The sequence below is a fragment of the Leucopleurus acutus genome (genome assembly GCF_964270905.1).
Source record: "Leucopleurus acutus genome assembly, chromosome: 1".
Taxonomy (NCBI): domain Eukaryota; kingdom Metazoa; phylum Chordata; class Mammalia; order Artiodactyla; family Delphinidae; genus Leucopleurus; species Leucopleurus acutus.
The window spans coordinates 75,923,565-75,943,940 of NC_139142.1; the positions used below are offsets into that span (position 1 = coordinate 75,923,565).

Sequence of the window (20,376 nt, forward strand, 5' to 3'; positions counted from 1 at the left end):
CCTTTGGTAAGCATAAGTTTGTTTTCGAAGTCTGTGAGTCTGTTTCGTAAATAAGTTGATTTGTATTTTTGTTTTAGATTCCACATATAAGCAATATCAGATATTACTTGTCTCTGACTTACTTCACTTAGTATAATCATCTCTAGGTCCATGAATATTGCTGCAAATGGCAATATTTCATTCTTTTTTTATGGCTGAGTAGTATTCCATTATATATATATATCACATCTTCTTTATTCACTCATCTGTGGGTGGACATTTAGGTTGTTTCCATGTCTTGGCTATTGTGAACAGTGCTGCTATGAATATAGGTGTGCATGTATCTTGTCGAATTAGAGTTTTCATCTTTTCTGGACGTATGTCCAGGAGTGAGATTGCTGGATCATATGGTAGCTCTATTTTTAGTTTTTTAAGGAACCTCCATGCTGTTCTCCATAGTGGCTGCACCAACTTACACTCTCACCAACAGTGTAGGAGGGTTCCCTTTTCTCCACACCCTCTCCAGCATTTATTATTTGTAGACTTTTTGACGATGGCCATTCTGACCATCGTGTGAGGTGGTACCTCACTGTAGTTTTGACTTGCGTTTCTCTAATAACTAGCGATGTTGAGCATCCTTTCATGTGCTTGTTGGCCATCTGTATGTCTAAAGGTGAGCAATTTTAATAGGTGGTAGGGCCCTTAATAAAGGGGCTTCTAAGGGCTGAGGAGATGGCACAACTTCACCCCAGAAAGTAGTAAGTCTGGACACTGCACTCATCAGTTGGATATTGCAGCTTAATACCACTGATCAACAATAATGGGTGTAGGTTACCTATGGAGGAGAAAGTGAGTCATCCTCTAAGAACTTGCAAATAAGCTCTATGAGAGTTAACCCAGTGGGGAATGGAGTGCCTCCTCAGCTCTGGTAGTTGTTCAGTTGGCAGAATGACAGTAACAAAGATTGCTGCAACTCAAGGGAGTGGCTAGTTTAGAAAAGCAGGACTCAAAGGAACAAATAATACAGGGTGCATTTAGCACTGTCCACTGAAAAGAAAAGCTGAGTTTGGACTTTGTAAACATCTTGTGAATTGAGAGATTTCCTCTGTTGCAAGGCAGAGACAGTTCATCTGGCTGTCTCAAAATCCAACTGAAATATCCTTTAGAGATCAGTCAGTTACTGTCTCTCTGCCTAGAGAATCATTCTAGACTGGTGATTTTCAAAATGTGGTTCCTGGATCAGAGGTCAGAATCCCCAATACCCAAGAGTTTCCTAGAAATGCAGATTCTCAGGTCCTATCCTAAACCTACCAAATCAGAAATTTTCAAGGGGGCGTGAGCAACAACCCTAGTTTTAATCAGGGGTTCTTAACCTTTAGCATGTATCAAAATTGCCTGGAGAGCTTGTAAAATACAAATTGCAGGGCCTGGCCCCTAGGGCTTAAAAATGCAGACTCCAGACCCCACTCCACCTGTCTAGATCAGTGCTTCTCAAAGTTTAATGTAAGTGGGAATAATCTGGGAATCTTTTAAAATTACAGATTCTGATTCAGTAGGTCTGAGGTGGGGCCTGAGAGTCTGCATTTCTAACAAGGTGGTGCTGATGTTGCTGGTCCACAGCCCATACCTTGATTAGCAAGACCCTAGGGCAGAGATCCCCAAACTTGTCTGCACATTAGTATTATCTGGGGAGTTTCAAAAACTTCTAATGCCTGGGTCCTCCTCTGAAGATTGTGATTTAATCAGTCTAGGGTGTGGCCTGGGTTGGGGGATTTTTAAAAAAGATTTCCAATGGTTCCAATGTGCTGGCTTTGAATTTCTTTGCTCTTGCAGCTAACCAGAAAGGAAACTCTAGATTCTCCTAGTCAACCAGGAAGCAATGGTCACCAGTTGCTACTCTTCCTGTACCACCAGTGTGATGCTAAAATACATTATTTATAAGTTGTAGTTCAGGATCATAAAGGCGACAGAAAAATATTTCTTTTAAAGAGAGTGTAGGGACTAATGGGGTAGGTGGTAAGAGAGGCATCTAAGGAAGTTAGGTGGGATCTGGCTCAACAAATTGAGAATAAAGGATGCCCCTGATTCTGAGCTGAAGCTTCAGTTGTTACCTGAGAATGCAAGGGTACCCGCTACCCTTAGGAAAGGGATATTTTCCAGAAGACAGATAATCTATCTTACATGAGGTAAGCATGTTTCTCCTGCTAATATCTGTTTGGCCCTGCTCTTTATGAAACAGCACCAGCATTACCATCCTAAAGGTCACTTGTCCCTTTCCTGAGCCTGGTCCCACTTTCTGAAAACAGTTCCGCATTAGCCATTCAGGATGGCTCCAAAAAATTCTTTGTCCAGGGACCTATCCCTGATGGACATAAGCTGCTTAGTTCACTCTGCCTTAATTATTTGATATCTACACCCGGTTACAGGCCATTGCTTTAGACTTTCCGTCTCCTTTTATTTCCATTTTCACCAAGTAACTTTCGCATGAATTAAGAGTCCCACTATACTATTTGATACCAGGACAAAAGGTGTCCAGATCGGCAGCGAACATGACAAAATCTTTTTCAAGAAATGGTGTTGGAAGATATTACAAAAGAGAGGAAATTTAGCAAAAGAGCGGAATTTGGTAGAAGAGGAAACCTGAGGGACAGAAGAAAAGAGGACGAGGAAGGGGGGTGAGGGGGGAAAGGCGGCGAAAGGGAGTGGGACTGACCTCTGGCCCCAGAAAAGGGTGCAACGCCCTCGCTGCAGTTGCATCGCCAGCCGCGCCTCTCTCCTCCCCGCGGGCCGCGACCGCCCCGCCCCGCGTCTGCGGCGGCGCGCCGTCTCCTCCCGGCTCCCCGCCCCCCGCCCGGCCCCACCTCAGGCTTCCACTCTATCCACCCGCGGAACCGAGAGCCCGGTCCTTTTCCTGCTGCCGAGGACTGAGCGGCCCCGCGTGACAGCCAGCTGCTCCAGGCCCGGGTGGCTCCGAGGACGGTCGAGCGCCGGCAGCAGCTGGCCCTGGCCCCGGGTCTAGGCGTGGGTTCGGCCGCCGGGCCCGGTGGGAAGGGCCTAGCGCGGCCAGGTAGTGACCTCCCGAGACTCCTCTGGGCGGGCGCCGGGAGGGGTGCCTCGGCCCTGCTCCTCCGGCAGCTCCGGGAGCGGGTGTGGTGTGTGAAAGGGGGAGTGGGAAGGATGAGGGAAAGGGAGGGCCCGGGGATAGAAGGCCACAGGAAGAAGGTGGAAGAGACCAAGTGAGAATGGGTCGCTCTTCCTTGCTCTGTGTTCTCCTTGGAACGGAAACCCGGGCTGTGCTTAAGCAGGGTAGGCTGTCACACAGCCAACTTAAAAGTGTGGTGGCTATTAATGTGTTAACACGGCAAGGTCTCCAAGGCGTACTAAGTGCAGAATAGTCTCTAAAGTATGATCCTCTTTGTGTAAAACAAAACAAAACAAAAAGGGGGGTGGTGGTGGATATGGGGGAAGGGAAGGTACAGACCTATACATATATTTGTATATGCATAGAAAGCGTCTGAAACTCTTCATATAAAACTTAGCAGTGAGCGGCTGGGCCCGTGAGCCATGGCCGCTGAGCCTGTGCGTCCGGAGCCTGTGCTCCGCAGCGGAAGAGGCCACAACAGTGAGAGGCCCGCGTACCACCAAAAAAAAAAAAAAAAAAAAAAAAACTTAGCAGTGGTTATCCCTGGAGAATGGAATTAGAGATGGATATTTTTACTTTTAATTTGTAGAGACTTTTACTTTTCATTTGTAGGTTAGCTGAATCTCCCTTCACAAACACCAGGGTGTGAAAAACATGTAACTATTTTTCTGTTATTTTTTTTTTCTTTTTTTAAAATTTATTTATTTCTGGATGCGTTGAGTCTTCGTTGCTGCGTGCGGGCTTTCTCTAGTTGCGGCGAGCGGGGGCTACTCTTCGTTGCGGTGCACGGGCTTCTCATTGGCAGTGGCTTCTCTTGCTGTGGAGCACGGGCTCTAGGCACACGGGCTTCAGTAGTTGTGGCTCGTGGGCTCTAGAGCGCAGGCTCAGTAGTTGTGGCACACGGGCTTAGTTGCTCCGTGGCACGTGGGATCTTCCCAGACCAGGGCTCGAACCCCGTGTCCCCTGCATTGACAGGCGGATCCTTAACCTCTCCACCAACAGGGAAGCCCTGTTAACTTAATTTTTGTTATGAGATGACTTCTTTTGAAAATCTTGAGTCGATTCTGAGATTCCCCAGTCCTTTCGCTGGGGGCTTATATAGTGCAAAGACATGAGGGAAATATACAAGCCTATATAGGCCATCATTCTTGATGCAATTTGCCTGCACTTATGTCCAGTGAGATATCCATTGTCCTTTCTGGTTCTGGATTGTCAGTCCATTGAAGTCTTCTTGGAAATATTCTACATTCCTGTCCATAAGCTCTTGCATATTAAGGATTAAGCAATTGACTTAACAACATACTTATTCCTAAAATACATAAATGTAAATAGGAGATAAGCATTTGTCCAAATAAGAGAGTATGCACATTACTAATGATATAAATTCAAGCATCCTCTGAGGCAGAGGTTCTTAATTTGTAGTTAATGGAGATTCTAGGAGGTCCGTGGGTGGACTCCCTGAAAATTGAATGCAAAGTAGTATATACTCATGTTTTTTCTGTGAAAAAGCTCCATGGATTTCACCAGATTCTCAAAAGCTTATGAATCCCACTGACTAGACATTGTTGCAACAATGGTGAACAAGGCTAAAGAGTCTCTGTGCTCAGGAATTTATAGTCTGGGGGGATGAAAGACAAATGACCAGGCAATTACAATATAGAGGATGTGTTCTATGCTAGAGGAAGTACAGTGTGGGAACATAGAAGGACCACCTGTACCAGACTGGGGGCTGGGTGTCACCTGAGGCTCCTTGGAGGAATTGACTATTAAACTGAGGCCTTCAGAGTGAGAGGGAAGTAGAATTTGGCCTAGTAAAGGAGGGGCTGGGGAAGGGGGGTGGTCTTGGTAGAAGGAAGAATGTTCTAGGCCTCTGCCTATGCAAAGTCCAGAGTCAAGAGATACCTTGGCAATTCATAAGCTGAAAACAGTTTGTATGGTTCAAGCTTAACGTTAGATGGGAGTAGCAGTAAGAGGTGAGGCTGGGAGATCAGAAGCCAGGTTATGTGTGTGATGCTGGGCATGCAGAAGTGAATAAGACACAGGAGCCCTGACCCTCAGGGAGTTTTATTTTATTAAGGAGAAACCAGGAACAAGTAGGCAAATGGGCTGACAAGATAAATTTTTATTATGATGAAATAAACAAGGTGTTGTAAATGGTGGCTGGGGTATGTATTGGGAGCTCCTTTAGGCAGATCTACATACTGTGTGCCACGTGGATTGGAGGGTTTCAGCGATGACGGTGGCAGGCAGAACAGAGAATTGGATAGATCTGGGAGACACTGAGGGAGTACAATCAATAGGATTTGGTAATTTATTGTATGATAACAATAATAAATAATAATAGCTTCCACTTACTGCACACTTACTAACTCTAAGTGCTTGATATATTTTTTCTTATTTATTCCTATACAACTCTATGAGGTAGGCATTTATTTCAGTTTTGTGATGAAACTGTGGCACAGAGAGTTTAAGGAACTAGCCCAAGGTCCCATCAGGATTCAAACTCAAACCTATTTTATACCAAACCCTTGTAAGCATAGGGGGCAATGAGGAGGAATGGATTTGGAGGAGAGGTAGAAAGATGATATATTTGGGATCTATGGAGTTTTGGGTACCTTTGAGTCATCCAAGTGGAGATGTCCAACAGGGGAATGGATAAATGAGTATGAAGCTCAGATGAGATCCAGGTCAAGGAATAAATATGTGAGTTGCCAGCATAGCAGTGTTATGTGGAGCAACAGAGTAGGTGAGACCACCCTGGGAAAGTATATAGAAGGGTTAGAAAAGAACTCTAAGCAGCATCAACATTCAAGGAAGAGCAGAGAAAGAACCCCCACCCCCACCCCAAGAAGGTGTGATCAGGGTTGTAAGAGGAAAACCGGGACAGCACCGTGCAAGTCAAAGGGAGAGAGTTTCAGTGAGACAGTGATCACAGGGTCATATTCCACTTGAGAGATGAAGTAAGATAAGCTCCAAGATATGTCTATTCTTATAGTAAGAAGAATTCCATTAGTTACCTGAGAGGACAGCCTTGGAGGAATAGTGGAAAAAGAATCCCATTTAGTTGGTTAAGAGTGAGTGGGAGGCAAGGAAGTTGAGGTGGTGAGTATAGACAACTTGATCAAAATGTTTATTTCTCTGGAGCTAAGAATCCAGAGTCCAGATTACGAGTATGGCTCCTGTGTTAAGTTGGGATCATACTGATAGCCCTGGGGGGTCTCCTTTACCCCTTCATGTGGAGACATGTTCCTTTCCTCTCCAGCTCTTACTTTTTATTTATTTATTTATTTATTTATTTATGTCTGGGCCGGGTCTTCATCGCGGCATGCAGCATCTTTTTTGTTTGTTTGTTTGTTTTTTTTGTTTTTGTTTTTGTTTTTGCAGTACGCGGGCCTCTCACTGTTGTGGCCTCTCTCGTTGCGGAGCACAGGCTCTGGATGTGCAGGCTCAGCGGCCATGGCTCACGGGCCCAGCCGCTCCGCGACATGTGGGATCTTCCCGGACCGGGGCACGAACCCGCATGCCCTGCATCAGCAGGCGGACTCTCAACCACTGCGCCACCAGGGAAGCCCCCTTTTTTTTTTTGCGGTACGCGGGCCTCTCACTGTTGTGGCCTCTCCCGTTGCGGAGCACAGGCTCCGGATGCGCAGGCTCAGCGGCCATGGCTCACGGGCCCAGCCGCTCCGCGGCATGTGGGATCTTCCTGGACCGGGGCACGAACCCATGTACCCTGCATCGGCAGGCGTACTCTCAAATACTGCGCCGCCAGGGAAGCCCCATGCAGGATCTTTTAGTTGAGGCATGCAGGATCTTTTAGTTGCAGCATGCAGACTCTTAGTTGCGGCATGAATGCAGGATCTAGTTCCCCAACCAGGGATGGAACCCAGGCCCCCTGCATTGGGAGCACGGACTCTTACCCACTGGACCACCAATGAAGTCCCTTTTTTTGTTTTTTAAACTTCCTTACTCTTAAGCTTCTACCTCACCTTTTCCCTACTCCTTTCCCTTAGAATACTCCCTGTATACATCCTTGGAATGAACCCAGTCCTGGAAAAACAAATATTGGTTGTTTTCTGCCTTCAGGTCACTGGGATTACCAGGAGGACTATGGGAAAGATTTAGTCCCAGTACGCGTGCACTCCCAATACAGCCAGCTGCTCATTACCTGTCTTTCTCTCCTTCTAGGCATATACTGGTTGGGCTCCAGCCATGGCGAAACTCCATGGGCGTGTGTCTACTCACCTGGACATCCTCTCCTTGGAGAACCGGTGCCTGGCCACACTTCCTGACCTGAAGACCTTGGAGAAACCACATGGGCATGTGTCTACCCACTCAGACATCCTCTCCTTGGAGAACCGGTGCCTGGCCACACTTCCTGACCTGAAGACCTTGGAGAAACCACATGGGCATGTGTCTACCCACTCAGACATCCTCTCCTTGGAGAACCGGTGCCTGGCCACACTTCCTGACCTGAAGACCTTGGAGAAACCACATGGGCATGTGTCTGCCCACTCAGACATCCTCTCCTTGGAGAACCGGTGCCTGGCCACACTTCCTGACCTGAAGACCTTGGAGAAACCACATGGGCATGTGTCTGCCCACTCAGACATCCTCTCCTTGGAGAACCGGTGCCTGGCCACACTCCCCACTCTGAAGAGCACTGTGTCCACCAGCCCCTTAACCCAGAATCTCCAGATACCTCACGTGGTGCAATCTGACCTGTGCAGCCTGAGTGCCAGCAACCACCTGCTCTCTGAGCCTCCAGCCTCAAGGGCTCAGTGCTTCTCTGAGGGTCTAGGCCTTCTGACCTGCCCCAGGGTCTTGAAAACCATCTCTGCCACAGAGAGAGCTCAGGAAGCAGCTTCGGTAATAGCTCCATCAGTTGTCTTCACTGCAGCCATGTCTGTTAGAATGTCTAGTCACTAGCTTTCAGTGCCACAGTGTCCCTGTGTGCTGCTCTGTGTCTGTGTAGCTTCTTTCCTCAGAGCCTCTTCCTGAGGCATCTTTTACCCAAGGGCTGTCTTCATGAGCGTCATCACTCTTACTGCTTATCTAGTGCAGAGATTCTGGACAATAGAGCATAAGTAGGTTTTGTCCTTGGAAAGCCTCTTATCGGGAGGAGAGCCGATATACTATTGCAGTAGCAGAGTCAATCAGGTGCTTTTGAGATCTTACAAGGCATGAGAAACAACTACAGTACCACTTCTCTGTGTGTGCATGTGCAGACACACGTCCACTTGTACACATCTATATAAGCACGTTTAGTATACAGGTCAGGATCGGTAGACAAACATTCCTTCTATGTAGACTTGAGATTTGGACTGAGGGAAAGGCAAATCTGAGCCCTCTACCATTTTTGCCAATTGTAAGCCACTCAACCTTGGGCAAGACTCTTAACCTTTTTTTTTTTTCTAAATTAATTTTTATTGGAGTATAGTTGCTCCACGATGTTGTGTTAGCCTCTGCTGTACAACAGAGTGAACCAGTTACACGTATATACACATCCCCTCTTTTTTAGATTTCCTTCCCATTTAGGTCACCACAGAATATTGAGTAGAGTTCCCTGTGCTGTACAGTAGGTTCTCATTAGTCATCTGTTTTATACATAGTAGTGTATATATGTCAATCCCAATCTCCCAGTTCATCCCACCTCCCCTTCCCCCTCTCTGGCATCCACAAGTCTGTTCTCCACATCTGCGTCTCTACCTCTGGCTTGCAAATAAGTTCATCTGTACCATCCTTCTAGACTGCACACATTAGCGACACCACACGATATTTGGTTTTCTCTTTCTGACTTAACTTCCCTCTGTATGACAGTCTCTAGGTCTATCCATGTCTCTGCAAATGGCACTATTTTGTTCCTTTTTATGCCTGAGTAATATTCTATTGTGTGTATTTACCACATCTTCTTTATCCATTCCTCTGTTGATGGACATTTTGGTTGCTTCCATGTCCTGGCTATTGTAAATAGTGCTGCAATGAACATTAGGGTGCATGTATCTTTTTGAATTATGGTTTTCTCTGGGTATATGCCCAGGAGTGGGATTGCTGGGTCATATGGTAGTTCTATTAATATTTTTTAGTTTCCTGTTTTCCATAGTGGTTGTATCAATTTACATTCCCACCAACAGTGTAGGAGGGTTCCCTTTTCTCCACATCTTCTCCAGAGTGGTCCACTCTCGCCACTATTATTCAACATAGTTTTGGAAGTCCTAGCCGTGGCAGTCAGAGAAGAAAAAGAAATAAAAGGAATCCAGATTGGAAAAGAAGAAGTAAAACTGTCACTGTTGGCAGATGACATGATACTATATATACATAGAAAATCCTAAAGAGGCCACCAGAAAACTACTAGAGCTTATCAGTGAATTTGGTAAAGTCACAGGATACAAAATTAATACACAGAAATCTCTTGCATTCCTATACACTAACAACGAAAGATCAGAAGGAGAAATTAGGGAAACAATCTCGTTTACCATTGCAACAAAAAGAATAAGATACCTAGGAATAAACCTACCTAAGGAGACAAAAGACCTGTACTCAGAAAACTATAGGATACTGATGAAAGAAATCAAAGACAGCACCAACAGATGGAGAGACATGCCATGTTCTGGGATTGGAAGAATCAATACTGTGAAAATGACTATACTACTCAAAGACTCTTAACCTTTTGAAGCTTTAATTTCCTCACCTTTAAGATGAGATCAATGAAAATCCACGTCATAGGGTCATTGTCAGGATTACAGCTACTGCCATCTTACATTTATTTAGGGCTTTGCAATTTGCAAAGAGTCATACATACATGACCCCACTCAATCTTGTAACAGCCCCATCAGGTAGGTGGCAGGGAGTGAGGAAGCTGAGGCTCAGAGGGTAAGCTCACGATTGCTGGGCGATTGATCTGGGACTTGGTCCTTCTTCTTCTGACTCTAAAAATACCTTAATAGCCTCTTGGGAGGTGTGTTGTGAAGGGCCCCAGGCCCCTAGGCTGTGACGTCCGTAAGGAGATGAAAGAAGCCGGAAGATCATGAAGCATCTGAGCAAAGGCTCAGAATGTTGGTCTGGGAAAGGGCGTGTGTGTGATACTGAGAGATCACTCTTGTCAGACTGGACAGATCCATGCTGGGGGATGAGGGGAGAAGAATTTAGGTGCTAGAAGGTAGATGTGGACTCTTCCTAGCCCTGGATGCTGCTTTCAGATCTCTGTCTTGTATGAGGGGCTGTGGGTGAGTGCTGGGATTCATAGCTGTCACTATCCCCAGGGCCGATCGTCTTCTGGAGAGAAAAAGCCAGAAGACAAGATATGGGCAGAGGCTCAAATGCCTTTTTATAGTCTAAGCTTGGGAGAGGCGGAGGAAGTGGAGGAGCTGACCCTGACGCTCACCCCTGGGGACTCTGAGCCCTGTCCTGAGCCTGCTGACCACGCCCTTCAGGAAAAGAAGGTAAAAGTCCCAGAGCTGGGGAGAGGTTGATGGTGGAGTGGGGGGGCCTAGGGAAGTTGGGTAGAGCGGGCACCAAAGGCTGATCCCCTCCACAGAGAGAAGGGGAAGGAACTCTGGTTTCTTACTTCCCGATCCCCTTTTCTGACCTCTCAGCCGGACAGACATCTTCCTGAATCTGGGTTCATTCTCTCTGTCTTTGGAAGTTGGCCTGAGTGGATGCTTAAGTTGGTCCTTATTACGTCTTTTCTCCTTTCTTCCCTCTCTTTCCCAATTCCCAGATGGTTCTAATGAGCTTTCTGTGTTCTACTCTGGTGTCAGACGTCAACACAGATGATGCAGCTTCCTCTACCCAGGCGTTCCTCCTCCAAGTCTGTAGTGAACTTGCCCCCTTGGAGCCAGAATTTATACTCAAGGTATTGTGACATGAAAGAGGGGATGGGAGTGGGAAGTTCAGAGGAAGGGAATTTGGTTATGGTGTGTGAGGGGGACGGTGAGAGGCTTTATACTAGGGGCTGAAGGAACTTTACTTAGGAAGGTAGTAGGATCTCTGGGTGAGCCTGAGGCCCAGTCCCTAGGGTTCTCTGAGGAGGGGGCGAAGATAGGATTGAGAACGTATCCTAGGGTTTGTTTATTTAGTTAGGTGCACAGGCTAAGTACACAATGCTAGGCCTTGAGGGTTACACCAACAGATAAAACGAAACTTGGACCCGGCTCTTAGGGAATGGTATTATTAATGGTATTATTAGCGAAGCAAAAACGATCCCAAATATTATATAAATGCAAATGGAGTAGCAGATAGTGAATGTTTCAGAAGCAGAAAAGAGAGGGAAAATGTTTCCTATGAAGCTTGGGAAGATGGCAGGATAAATCAGCAATTTGAACCCTGGGTAAGTTTTTGATAGACATTGATGGTGGGAGGTCTTCCAAAGCGGGAAAAGGACAAGGTTAAAGGCCCTTAAATTGGGATAAGTAGACTTAGGAGAAGACTGGTGAATAAGGGCTAGATCATGGAAGATATAGAATGCCAAGCCAAGAGGCTTGGATTTTATATTTACAGACAATATGGAGGGCTCAGGAAAGGTTTTATGCAGGCAGGTTAGATAAGCAAATTAGGACATGGTGCTGTGCAGAAGTGGCTGAGAGGCCAGCACTCCCTACCCTGTGCCCTAGGCATCTCTGTACGCCAGGCGGCAGCTGAATGTCCGGGATGTGGCCAACAAAGTCTTGGCCATTGCTGCCTTCTTGCCAGTCTGCCGCCCCTACCTGCGACGATATTTCTGTGCCATTGTCCAGCTGCCTTCTGATTGGATCCAGGTAGCCAGGTTCTACCAGGTATGGCATTCAGTTCCCTGACTTTTAACCCTCACTTGGTTCCCTCTCCTTTGCTCACTGCATCTGTGGAGAAAATTCTCAGACACTTTGGCCTGCCCTCAGCTGTCCTCAACCCCGGTGCCCAGACAGGACAGCTTCTCCTGGTACCAGGCTGGGTTGCCCAACAGGGAGAATATGATTGAGAAGGGCTGGACTGAGTTTCAGGAGACTTGGTGTTATTCCGGACCTCGTGTTTCCAGTGAAGAGAATAAGAATCTGAGAAGTCTGCCCTCAGGTCCAGGACCACAGAAATTGTCATTGTAGAGCTGGGGCTGGGGACTTCCTATCCTGTGCTGTCACTTAACCCCATGAAGTGCTCTCATTTTGTTTTGGAGGGTCTCGCTCCTGAGGGTTTCTCGTCTCTCTGACAGCTCCTCACTGGAGAAGAGGAGGACAGGCTGGTGCCCCTGCCTGCCTGCCTGCGTGCTGCGATGACAGACAAATTTGCCCAGTTTGATGAGTACCAGCTGGCTAAGTATAACCCTCGGAAGCACCGGGCCAAGAGGCGCCCCCGCCGGCCACCCCGCCCTCCAGTCAGTCCCTGCCTCTACCCTGGTCATTCACAGCCTAGGCCCTTTTCCCCCAGAAAGTGAGAGGGATGAGGGCACACGCTGACCTCCTTAAACAGCTGACATGTTTCTACCACCAGGACAGAAGGAGTCAGAGAAATGCAGAGGAGCTGGGTAGAGCTCAGAGGGCAGAGAGGGCAGGGCCTGCCTATTTCCCAGCCAGTTTCCTTTGGGGTAGAGATGGGCCTTCAGGGCTATTGGAATGGGTCTCTCTAGGGACAGCCTCCACTTCCCCTTTTGAAATGACTTGTCCTGTCCCTACAGAAGGAGCATACATTTTCTGAGACACAGAAATACTTGCCAAAGTTCATTCGGCCTCTTCAAGATGAACAGAGGATGGTGAGTGCCTTGTTCTGGGGTTCTGAACATACACGTACGGTCTTTTCTCAACTAATGTTTAGAAATGGAATTCCATTTGGTCCAGAAATACTACTAGTGGGTATGGTAGGCACATGCCAACGTCCTACCTGGATAATTCTCAGCTGCGATTATGGGGTTTTGAGAGCCCCGGGAAAGGCTCCTTTTATTTCCATTTTGCTCTCCTTGGTGTCGTTCTTTACTGGCAGATGGCACATCCAGCTGGATAAGTGAGTTTAAAACATTATGAAATATCCACCTTCCATAGGAAGTTTTAAAAACAAGCCAAACAAAAAAAGTTTTTTTCTTTTACTTTAATAACAAGACACTGGTCTTCGCCGTTAAGAGCGTAGGAGCTGGATTCAGACCATCTGGGTTTGAATCTCCCCACCTGCCCCCCCACCAGTTGCTGGCTCTGTGAACCTTGGCTGAATGGCTTACTCCCTCTTGCCTCATTTAACTCACATATAAAATGGGGATAATAGCAGTACCTTCTTCATTGGGTTTTTGTGAGGATTAAATCAGTTACTGTATTTAAAGTATTTCTAACAATACCTGGCACTGAGTAAGTGATGATTTCATCATCATCATCATTAAAATAGATTTTTAGGAAAATATGTTAGTATTACAAGAAAATACATCCTCAGTTGGTCCATTGGTCTTTTCTCTTCATCCTATTAATACAACCCAAACTTAGCTCTTCTAACAGAAGATTCTGAAAGCCAGCTTCTTTCATTTTTTAACTCCTCAAAGCCTGCATTGTGCTGATGCCTCCATTTACACGCTCCAGGTCTCAACGATTTATTTATTTTAAAATTTATTTATTTATTTATTTTTGTCTGCGTTGGGTCTTCGGTGCTGCGTGCGGCCTTTCTCTAGTTGCGGAGAGCGGGGGCTACTCTTTGTTGCGGTACGCGGGCTTCTCATTGCAGTGGCTTCTCTTGTTGCGGAGCACGGGCTCTAGGCATGTGGGCTTCAGTAGTTGCAGTGCACGGGCTCAGTAGTTGTGGCTCATGGGCTCTAGAGCACAGGCTCAGTAGTTGTGGCGCACGGGCATCGTTGCTCTGCGGCATGTGGGATCTTCCCTGACCAGGGCTCGAACCCGTGTACCCTGCATTGGCAGGCAGATTCTTAACCACTGTGTCACCAGGGAAGCCCCCAGGTCTCAGTGATTTAAATAAGAGCTGCTTTTCCCTCTTCCTCCCTCTAAGAACAAGGTGTTTTCTGTTTATTCAAGCCCCGTCTTGCTTGTCACCACCCAGTCATCCCATGTTAACCATTGATAGTTCAACCTTGTGTAAATGAAACATGGTGACTCCATAGACCTACTCTGTTGTGTTCATCACAGAAGCTCTTGCTGTTGGAGAGTTTTACCCTCTATTCCTATTCTTTGCCCAAATCTACTTTGGGGAAAGAAATTACCGTAGTTATAGGATAGTCTTGGTTTTTGTTTTCTGAAGAAAGTGACCATGGTCATAGATTGAATGACCCCTGTGGGGCTTGTGGATATTTCCACAGTTTGAGGCAACCTGCAGTGCAGTGTCAGAGAAAAAGAATGAGCCAAGTTTCACCCTGAAGAAGTTGGTACAGAGACTGCACATCCATGAGCCTGCACAGCTTGTCCGGGCCCTCCTGGGCTGCAGGTGAGAAGATGTACCCTGAGCACACGCTCCATCCGGGTAATGGCCTGATTCTTCAACACCCATGGCCCCAATCCCTGTAGTTGGACCCCAGCAACATTAGTTTGGGCAGACCTGGCCTTAAATGTGACTCACTAGCTTTGACTGACTCACCATTCCTTTTCTCAGTTATTTTCAGCTGGCTTTGAAATCCTAAGTTTTTCCTCCTCTGTTCCAGATACCCCTCCAACCTACAGGCCTTTTCTCGAAGTCGCCTGCCGGGGCCCTGGGATTCTAGCAGAGCCGGGAAGCGGATGAAGCTTGCTAAGCCAGAGACCTGGGAGCGAGAGCTGAGCTTGTGGGGGAACAAAGCTTCCGTCTGGGAGGAACTCATCGGTAGAGTAACCTTGACCGTCACACTTCTTTCCTCTCTTCCTCATTCATGCCTCTATGTTTTGGACCCTGACTAGAAGCTTTCCATTGCATGGTGCAGTTATTCTCTTACTTGGCACTGAAAACGATTGCATTTATCAGGTCTGCCATTGACCACACCAAAGTGAACAGTGGCACCTGCTTTGAATAGCGCTGGCATCATAGGTAGGTCATAATTCCAGACGTGGTTAGGTGATACACAAGCCTTTATCAACACATGACAAAAGCAGTACCTTCTATCTGATTTCACTTGTGTCAATATCTGTGTAACTCATCCAAACAAGGTAGGACTAGTACGTGGCATACTGGAATCTCCACCAAAACTTTTTTTTTTTTTTTTTTTTGTCCGGTACGCGGGCCTCTCACTGTTGTGGCCTCTCCCTTTGCGGAGCACAGGGTCCGGACGCGCAGGCTCAGCGGCCATGGCTCACGGGCCCAGCCGCTCCACGGCATGTGGGATCTTCTTGGACCGGGGCACAAACCCGCGTCCCCTGCATCGGCAGGCGGACTCTCAACCACTGCGTCACCAGGGAAGCCCCGAAAACCCATTTTTTAGGACATGGATGTTTTAGGTAATTTGCCCACACTGATAAAAAGAATTCCAATGGGGAAGACCAAGTTCCTTTCAGTCTTCTCTTTCTGTCTGTTTTTTTTTGCTAGTTTATTTTTAACTATAGAAGGATCTTCCTGTTCCATTTTTTCTTTTATGTCCTCTTTCATCTTTGAAGTCAACCTCTTTCTGTTGAAAACTACCTGGCTGTGGCCCTTTTGACTGCTTGAGTTTTGTGGACTTCATATTTGGGAGCTTCAGAAGCCCAGTTGGCTTTTATTGCTCTGTAAGCTGCCATGTATAGGTGGTACTCAGGGCAGCCCAAAAAGCTTAACTGCTTACCGTTCCTCCCACTTTGGGGTTGTCACTAGTGCTGTATGTATCAGAATCACCTGGGAATTAAAACACACACACACACACACACACACACACACACACACATGCTTGACAACTTATTCTGCAATGTTGATACAACTTTGGGTAGAGTAGGATAAAGGAGCCTGGATGGCAGTCAGCATGTGTTGGTGGTTCTAGTATGCATCATCTCCCCTTTCTTCCCTCTGCCTCTGAACATTAAAACTGCTGTTTATCTTGGTTGAGACCAATGCCTATAATCTAAACTAGTGGTCTCCAGACCACTGGATCACTTACTGCAGAAACAATTTTTGGGATACACCAGAATATATGTATATATATATATTTAAATTTTTTTTATACATGTACTAATCAATTATGTACTTTAGGAACTATATAACATATAATTATATAAATATAGATATGAAAATTAATAAAATAAATATAACTATAAAATATAAGATAAAATATAATTAGATATACAGATCCCTCTTTGGAAGCCAGAGGCTCATTAACAACTCATTAATGAATTATTTGGAATGAAATCAGTGAATTTCTCAATCTGTAGGATGAATATTCATTTATTCCTCTAGTATCATATCAATAAATATGATATTGAACTTAACTTCTTATCAAAGTGATCTAGAAAATCTTTCATACGTAGCAACATTTGAGCAAAACTAATGAGTTGACAGAGGATGCAATAGTTCATCAGTTGTCACACATCATTTACATTGCGTATACAACATAATTGTTCTACACAGTCTGTAAATCAGAAGTATTATGATTGGAGAACCCCAGGACTTCCAGCAGGCTTAAAGCTTTCTAGCTATAATTCAAATGAGACTTACATCACCTTAAAAAAGGTACCACCACTTTCCCAATGAAAGCTGCTGATGGTGGGGCTAGTGCCTGGGATGTGGGTGGGGACTAACAGGCCTGGTCTGTAATGTAGTCTGAACGCATCTCTGGGTGTTAGCCAGGAAAAATATCACACCTCCTATTTATGTTGACCTTTATCTAAAAGAAAGAATGTTTCCAATGTTTACTGTATAGATTGAACCCCTGTAGTCACTTAGTTCATGTTACATGGTTATGTGTCATGTATGATAGTTGAGGCTTCTTGAGGAAGAGGAGACGTTCCACAACACAAGGGCATTGATGGGGCCCCCTCACTCTTTTTTGGTTTCTGCATAATGAGACTTGTTGCAGCTTATCTCTGAATTGTAAATGGCTTTAGAATTATTATTCAGTATTAACCAAACTAACCCTCTAAAATTGACATAAGCCTTAAAAAGATTATTAAGAAGCTATGACTTGGGACTTCCCTGGTGCGCAGTGGATAAGAATCTGCCTGCCAATGCAGGGGACACAGGTATGGTCCCTAGTCTGGGAAGATCCCACATGCCACAGAGCAGCTAAGCCTGTGCACCACAACTACTGAGCCTGCGCTCTAGAGCCCGTGAGCCACAACTACTGAGCCTGCGTGCCACAACTACAGAAGTCCGCATGCCTAGAACCCCTGCTCTGCAACAAGAGAAGCCACTGCAATGAGAAGCCCGTGCACCGCAACGAAGAGCAGCCCCCGCCTGCTCGCTGCAACTAGAAAAAGCCCGCACGCAGCAATGAAGACCCGAGGCAGCCAGAAATAAATAAATAATTTAAAAAAAAAAGAAACTATGACTTGAAGGTAATACTAATATCACAGGGACAAGTGAACAATAAGAAAGTGACAGAAGTGAAATTCTGCTTCAGGGCAAATCTTTCTCACTTATCTTTATTTTATTTTTCTTTTAATTTTTTTTTAATTAAAAAAACTTTTTTGGCCATACCGTGTGGCATGCAGGATGTTAGTTCCCTGACCAGGGATTGAACCCGTGCCCCCAGCAGTGGAAGTGCAGAGTCTTAACCACTGAACCGCCAGGGAAGTCCCTTTTTCACCTATCTTTATTTTTTTAATTTATTAAAAAAAAATTTTAATTTATTTTATTTATTTATTTTACTTATATTTATTTTTGGCTGCATTGGGTCTTCGTTGCTGCATGTGGGCTTTCTCTAGTTGCAGTGAGCGGGGGCTACTCTTCGTTGCGATGCACAGCTTCTCATTGCGGTGGCTTCTCTTGTTGCGGAGCACGGGCTCTAGGCGCATGGGCTTCAGTAGTTGTGGCTCGTAGGCTCTAGAGCACAGGCTCAGTAGTTGTGGTGCACGGGCTTACATGCTCTGTGGCATGTGGGATCTTCCCGGACCAGGGCTCAAACCTGTGTCCCCTGCGTTGGCAGGTGGATTCTTAACCACTGCTTTACCAGGGAAGCCCTCACCTATCTTTAAGTAAAAAATGATGACTATTTAATCAGCTCATACAAGACATTGACCAAAAAACTTAAGAATTATCAAGAAGACTATTTGAAATATCAATTTACACTCACAGTTAATGGTGAACCTTTACTTTAAATGTATATCCTGCCTTGAAATATTAACTAATGATTGTACTACATGTATATAATTTATAAGATTACACTAGGAAATTTCTCTTTAGCCATCTAAAAACTTTGGAAATTATTACTGTGGATTAGAGAATGTATTTTGCCTGTTGAGCCCAATCTCAGGGCTGGAGCCAGCAGGCAAAGTGATACCCTCAGTTGTTTATTGAAATAGCTAATCCCATAAACAGTGTTGATTAGGTTTTGCTCCAAGCTCAGGCAACCCAGTTGTTATCTTTCCAGACCTTTAAAACATTTTGGGTAGGATAGATCATATGTTCGTACCTCATTTGCTCCAACCTGAACATTCTGAATGGCTCTGGTCTCTGACCTCTCTCATTCATCCTTTGTTTGCTTTTCTCACCCTATGTCCTACCTTCCGTAGACAGTGGGAAGCTTCCCTTCATGGCCATGCTTCGGAATCTGCGCAACCTGCTGCGGGTTGGAATCAGCACCCGCCACCACAACCTTGTGCTCCAGAGACTCCAGCATGCTGTACGCGTGAAGGGCAGGGAGCCAGCCTTCTCTTAATGGCTGGGGAAGGTCATAGCCACCAAGCTATTTCCATATGGGCTGTAAACAGATATGGAGCTTCAGATAGGTTGAGGGAGACAGGTTTGGAGGTTCATCATCCCATATAGAGTATAATAACTTTCCTTTTTATTTTCTGAGATCATTTCTGTGATTTAACTAACTTCAGAGGGAGTCTGATATAAAAGAAACAGGGAACCTTCTGTTACTTCCTCTCCTTTCCTCGTATTCTCACGTGACATCTTTCTTTATTCTTCTCCACCTTTATCTAATATCCATTCTGGTCTTCCTCACCTTCCCACAGATCTAATAGAGTGGTTATCTCATCTTCCGGGTCCCTGGAGCCTCTGATGCTCCCCATGCCTCCTGGTCCTCTGCTCATGACCCCTCTCTTGCTTTGCAGAAGTCAGTGATCAACAGTCGGCAGTTTCCATTCAGATTCCTTAATGCTCATGATTCCATCAATGACTTTGAGGCTCAACTCGAAAAGAAAGGTATTATCTCTCTTCTTCCACCTCCTGTTTGTCTCTCATGGCTGAGAATAGATGAGACAGCAGCACTGGTATTTTCAGCCTCTTGCCTTCCAGTCTCAGGGTATGGGGTGGGCAGAGGTCAGACACTGGCCAGCCCAAAGGATCAGGACTCAGGACAGGCAATGATGGGAAGACAAGATGAGGGAATAGAAGCTGCCTGACTCAGATACTTACCTGTCGCCACCCAGAGTTGCCACTTCCTTCCAACACAAAACTGATAAAGCGGATAATAATTAAAAACACAAGATATGGCAAGAAGTGTGCCTATTCCTGGCAGTTTTACAAACCAAGTCGTCGGGAACTTCGGGCAGCAATGATGATCCCCGTGATATATGAGCAGCTCAAGCGGAAGAAGCTGAAAATACACAAGGCCAGGTGTGTGTGTGAGTGTGTGCTATCTGGGAGCAAAGGGTGGGCAACAAGAGGCACCCTGAAAGGGCTTGGGAGTCATCTGGAAACCCCAGCTTTTATTCTGCAATGACATGCTTGTCAGTCATCCCAACGGCTGAGACTTGCCTGTTTCCAGTCTTCTCTCGCACAGCAAACCTTGTCTTTAACATTGTCCTGTAGAGAGATCATGAAACAAAATCTGTGTTTGGGCCTCCACTCTTATCTGTGATTGCCTTATTGGTTTCTGTGGACTCCTTCAGCCTGTGTAGCATTTCCCTTCCTATTAGTACATGATAGTGCCTCTCTGCTTATGCTCTGGTTCACATTTTCTTTCTTTTTCTTCTCTGTGATATCTGTTTGTTTTTCTTTTTGTTTCTCTCCTCTGTGTATTTTCTGACCCATTCACTTTCCTTTTCCTTTTGACACATGTAAAGATAGGTATCATCAAGCAGACTCAAAGTCAGGCATAAAACCTGTTCTGTAAGCTTGGTGAAGTCCCAGCACTCTGTCCTTTTAGATGCATCCACAGTATCTTTATTCGTTTTCATTCAAGACAAATGCAGGGCTCACCTAACCTTCTAGTAGGACTCAGTGGCCAGGACTCACCTGAATCAGTGAATCAGTGGCAG

The 20,376-nt window shown here is 45.7% G+C and overlaps 1 protein-coding gene across 1 annotated transcript in view; it reads left to right on the forward strand.

Annotated features, from left to right (window-relative positions):
- The first annotated feature begins 2,963 nt into the window (after positions 1 to 2,963).
- Positions 2,964 to 20,376, forward strand: part of TEP1 (telomerase associated protein 1) — a 41,312-nt gene continuing 23,899 nt past the window's right edge. Inside the window, exons 1-12 of the mRNA XM_082844478.1 lie at positions 2,964 to 3,046; positions 7,307 to 7,987; positions 10,381 to 10,560; positions 10,839 to 10,973; positions 11,731 to 11,892; positions 12,303 to 12,464; positions 12,765 to 12,839; positions 14,376 to 14,500; positions 14,715 to 14,872; positions 18,679 to 18,788; positions 19,228 to 19,318; positions 19,546 to 19,732. Coding sequence (XP_082700604.1) covers positions 7,331 to 7,987; positions 10,381 to 10,560; positions 10,839 to 10,973; positions 11,731 to 11,892; positions 12,303 to 12,464; positions 12,765 to 12,839; positions 14,376 to 14,500; positions 14,715 to 14,872; positions 18,679 to 18,788; positions 19,228 to 19,318; positions 19,546 to 19,732 — 2,042 coding nt within the window. The 5' untranslated portion in view covers positions 2,964 to 3,046; positions 7,307 to 7,330. The remainder of the gene's footprint in view (positions 3,047 to 7,306; positions 7,988 to 10,380; positions 10,561 to 10,838; positions 10,974 to 11,730; positions 11,893 to 12,302; positions 12,465 to 12,764; positions 12,840 to 14,375; positions 14,501 to 14,714; positions 14,873 to 18,678; positions 18,789 to 19,227; positions 19,319 to 19,545; positions 19,733 to 20,376) is intronic.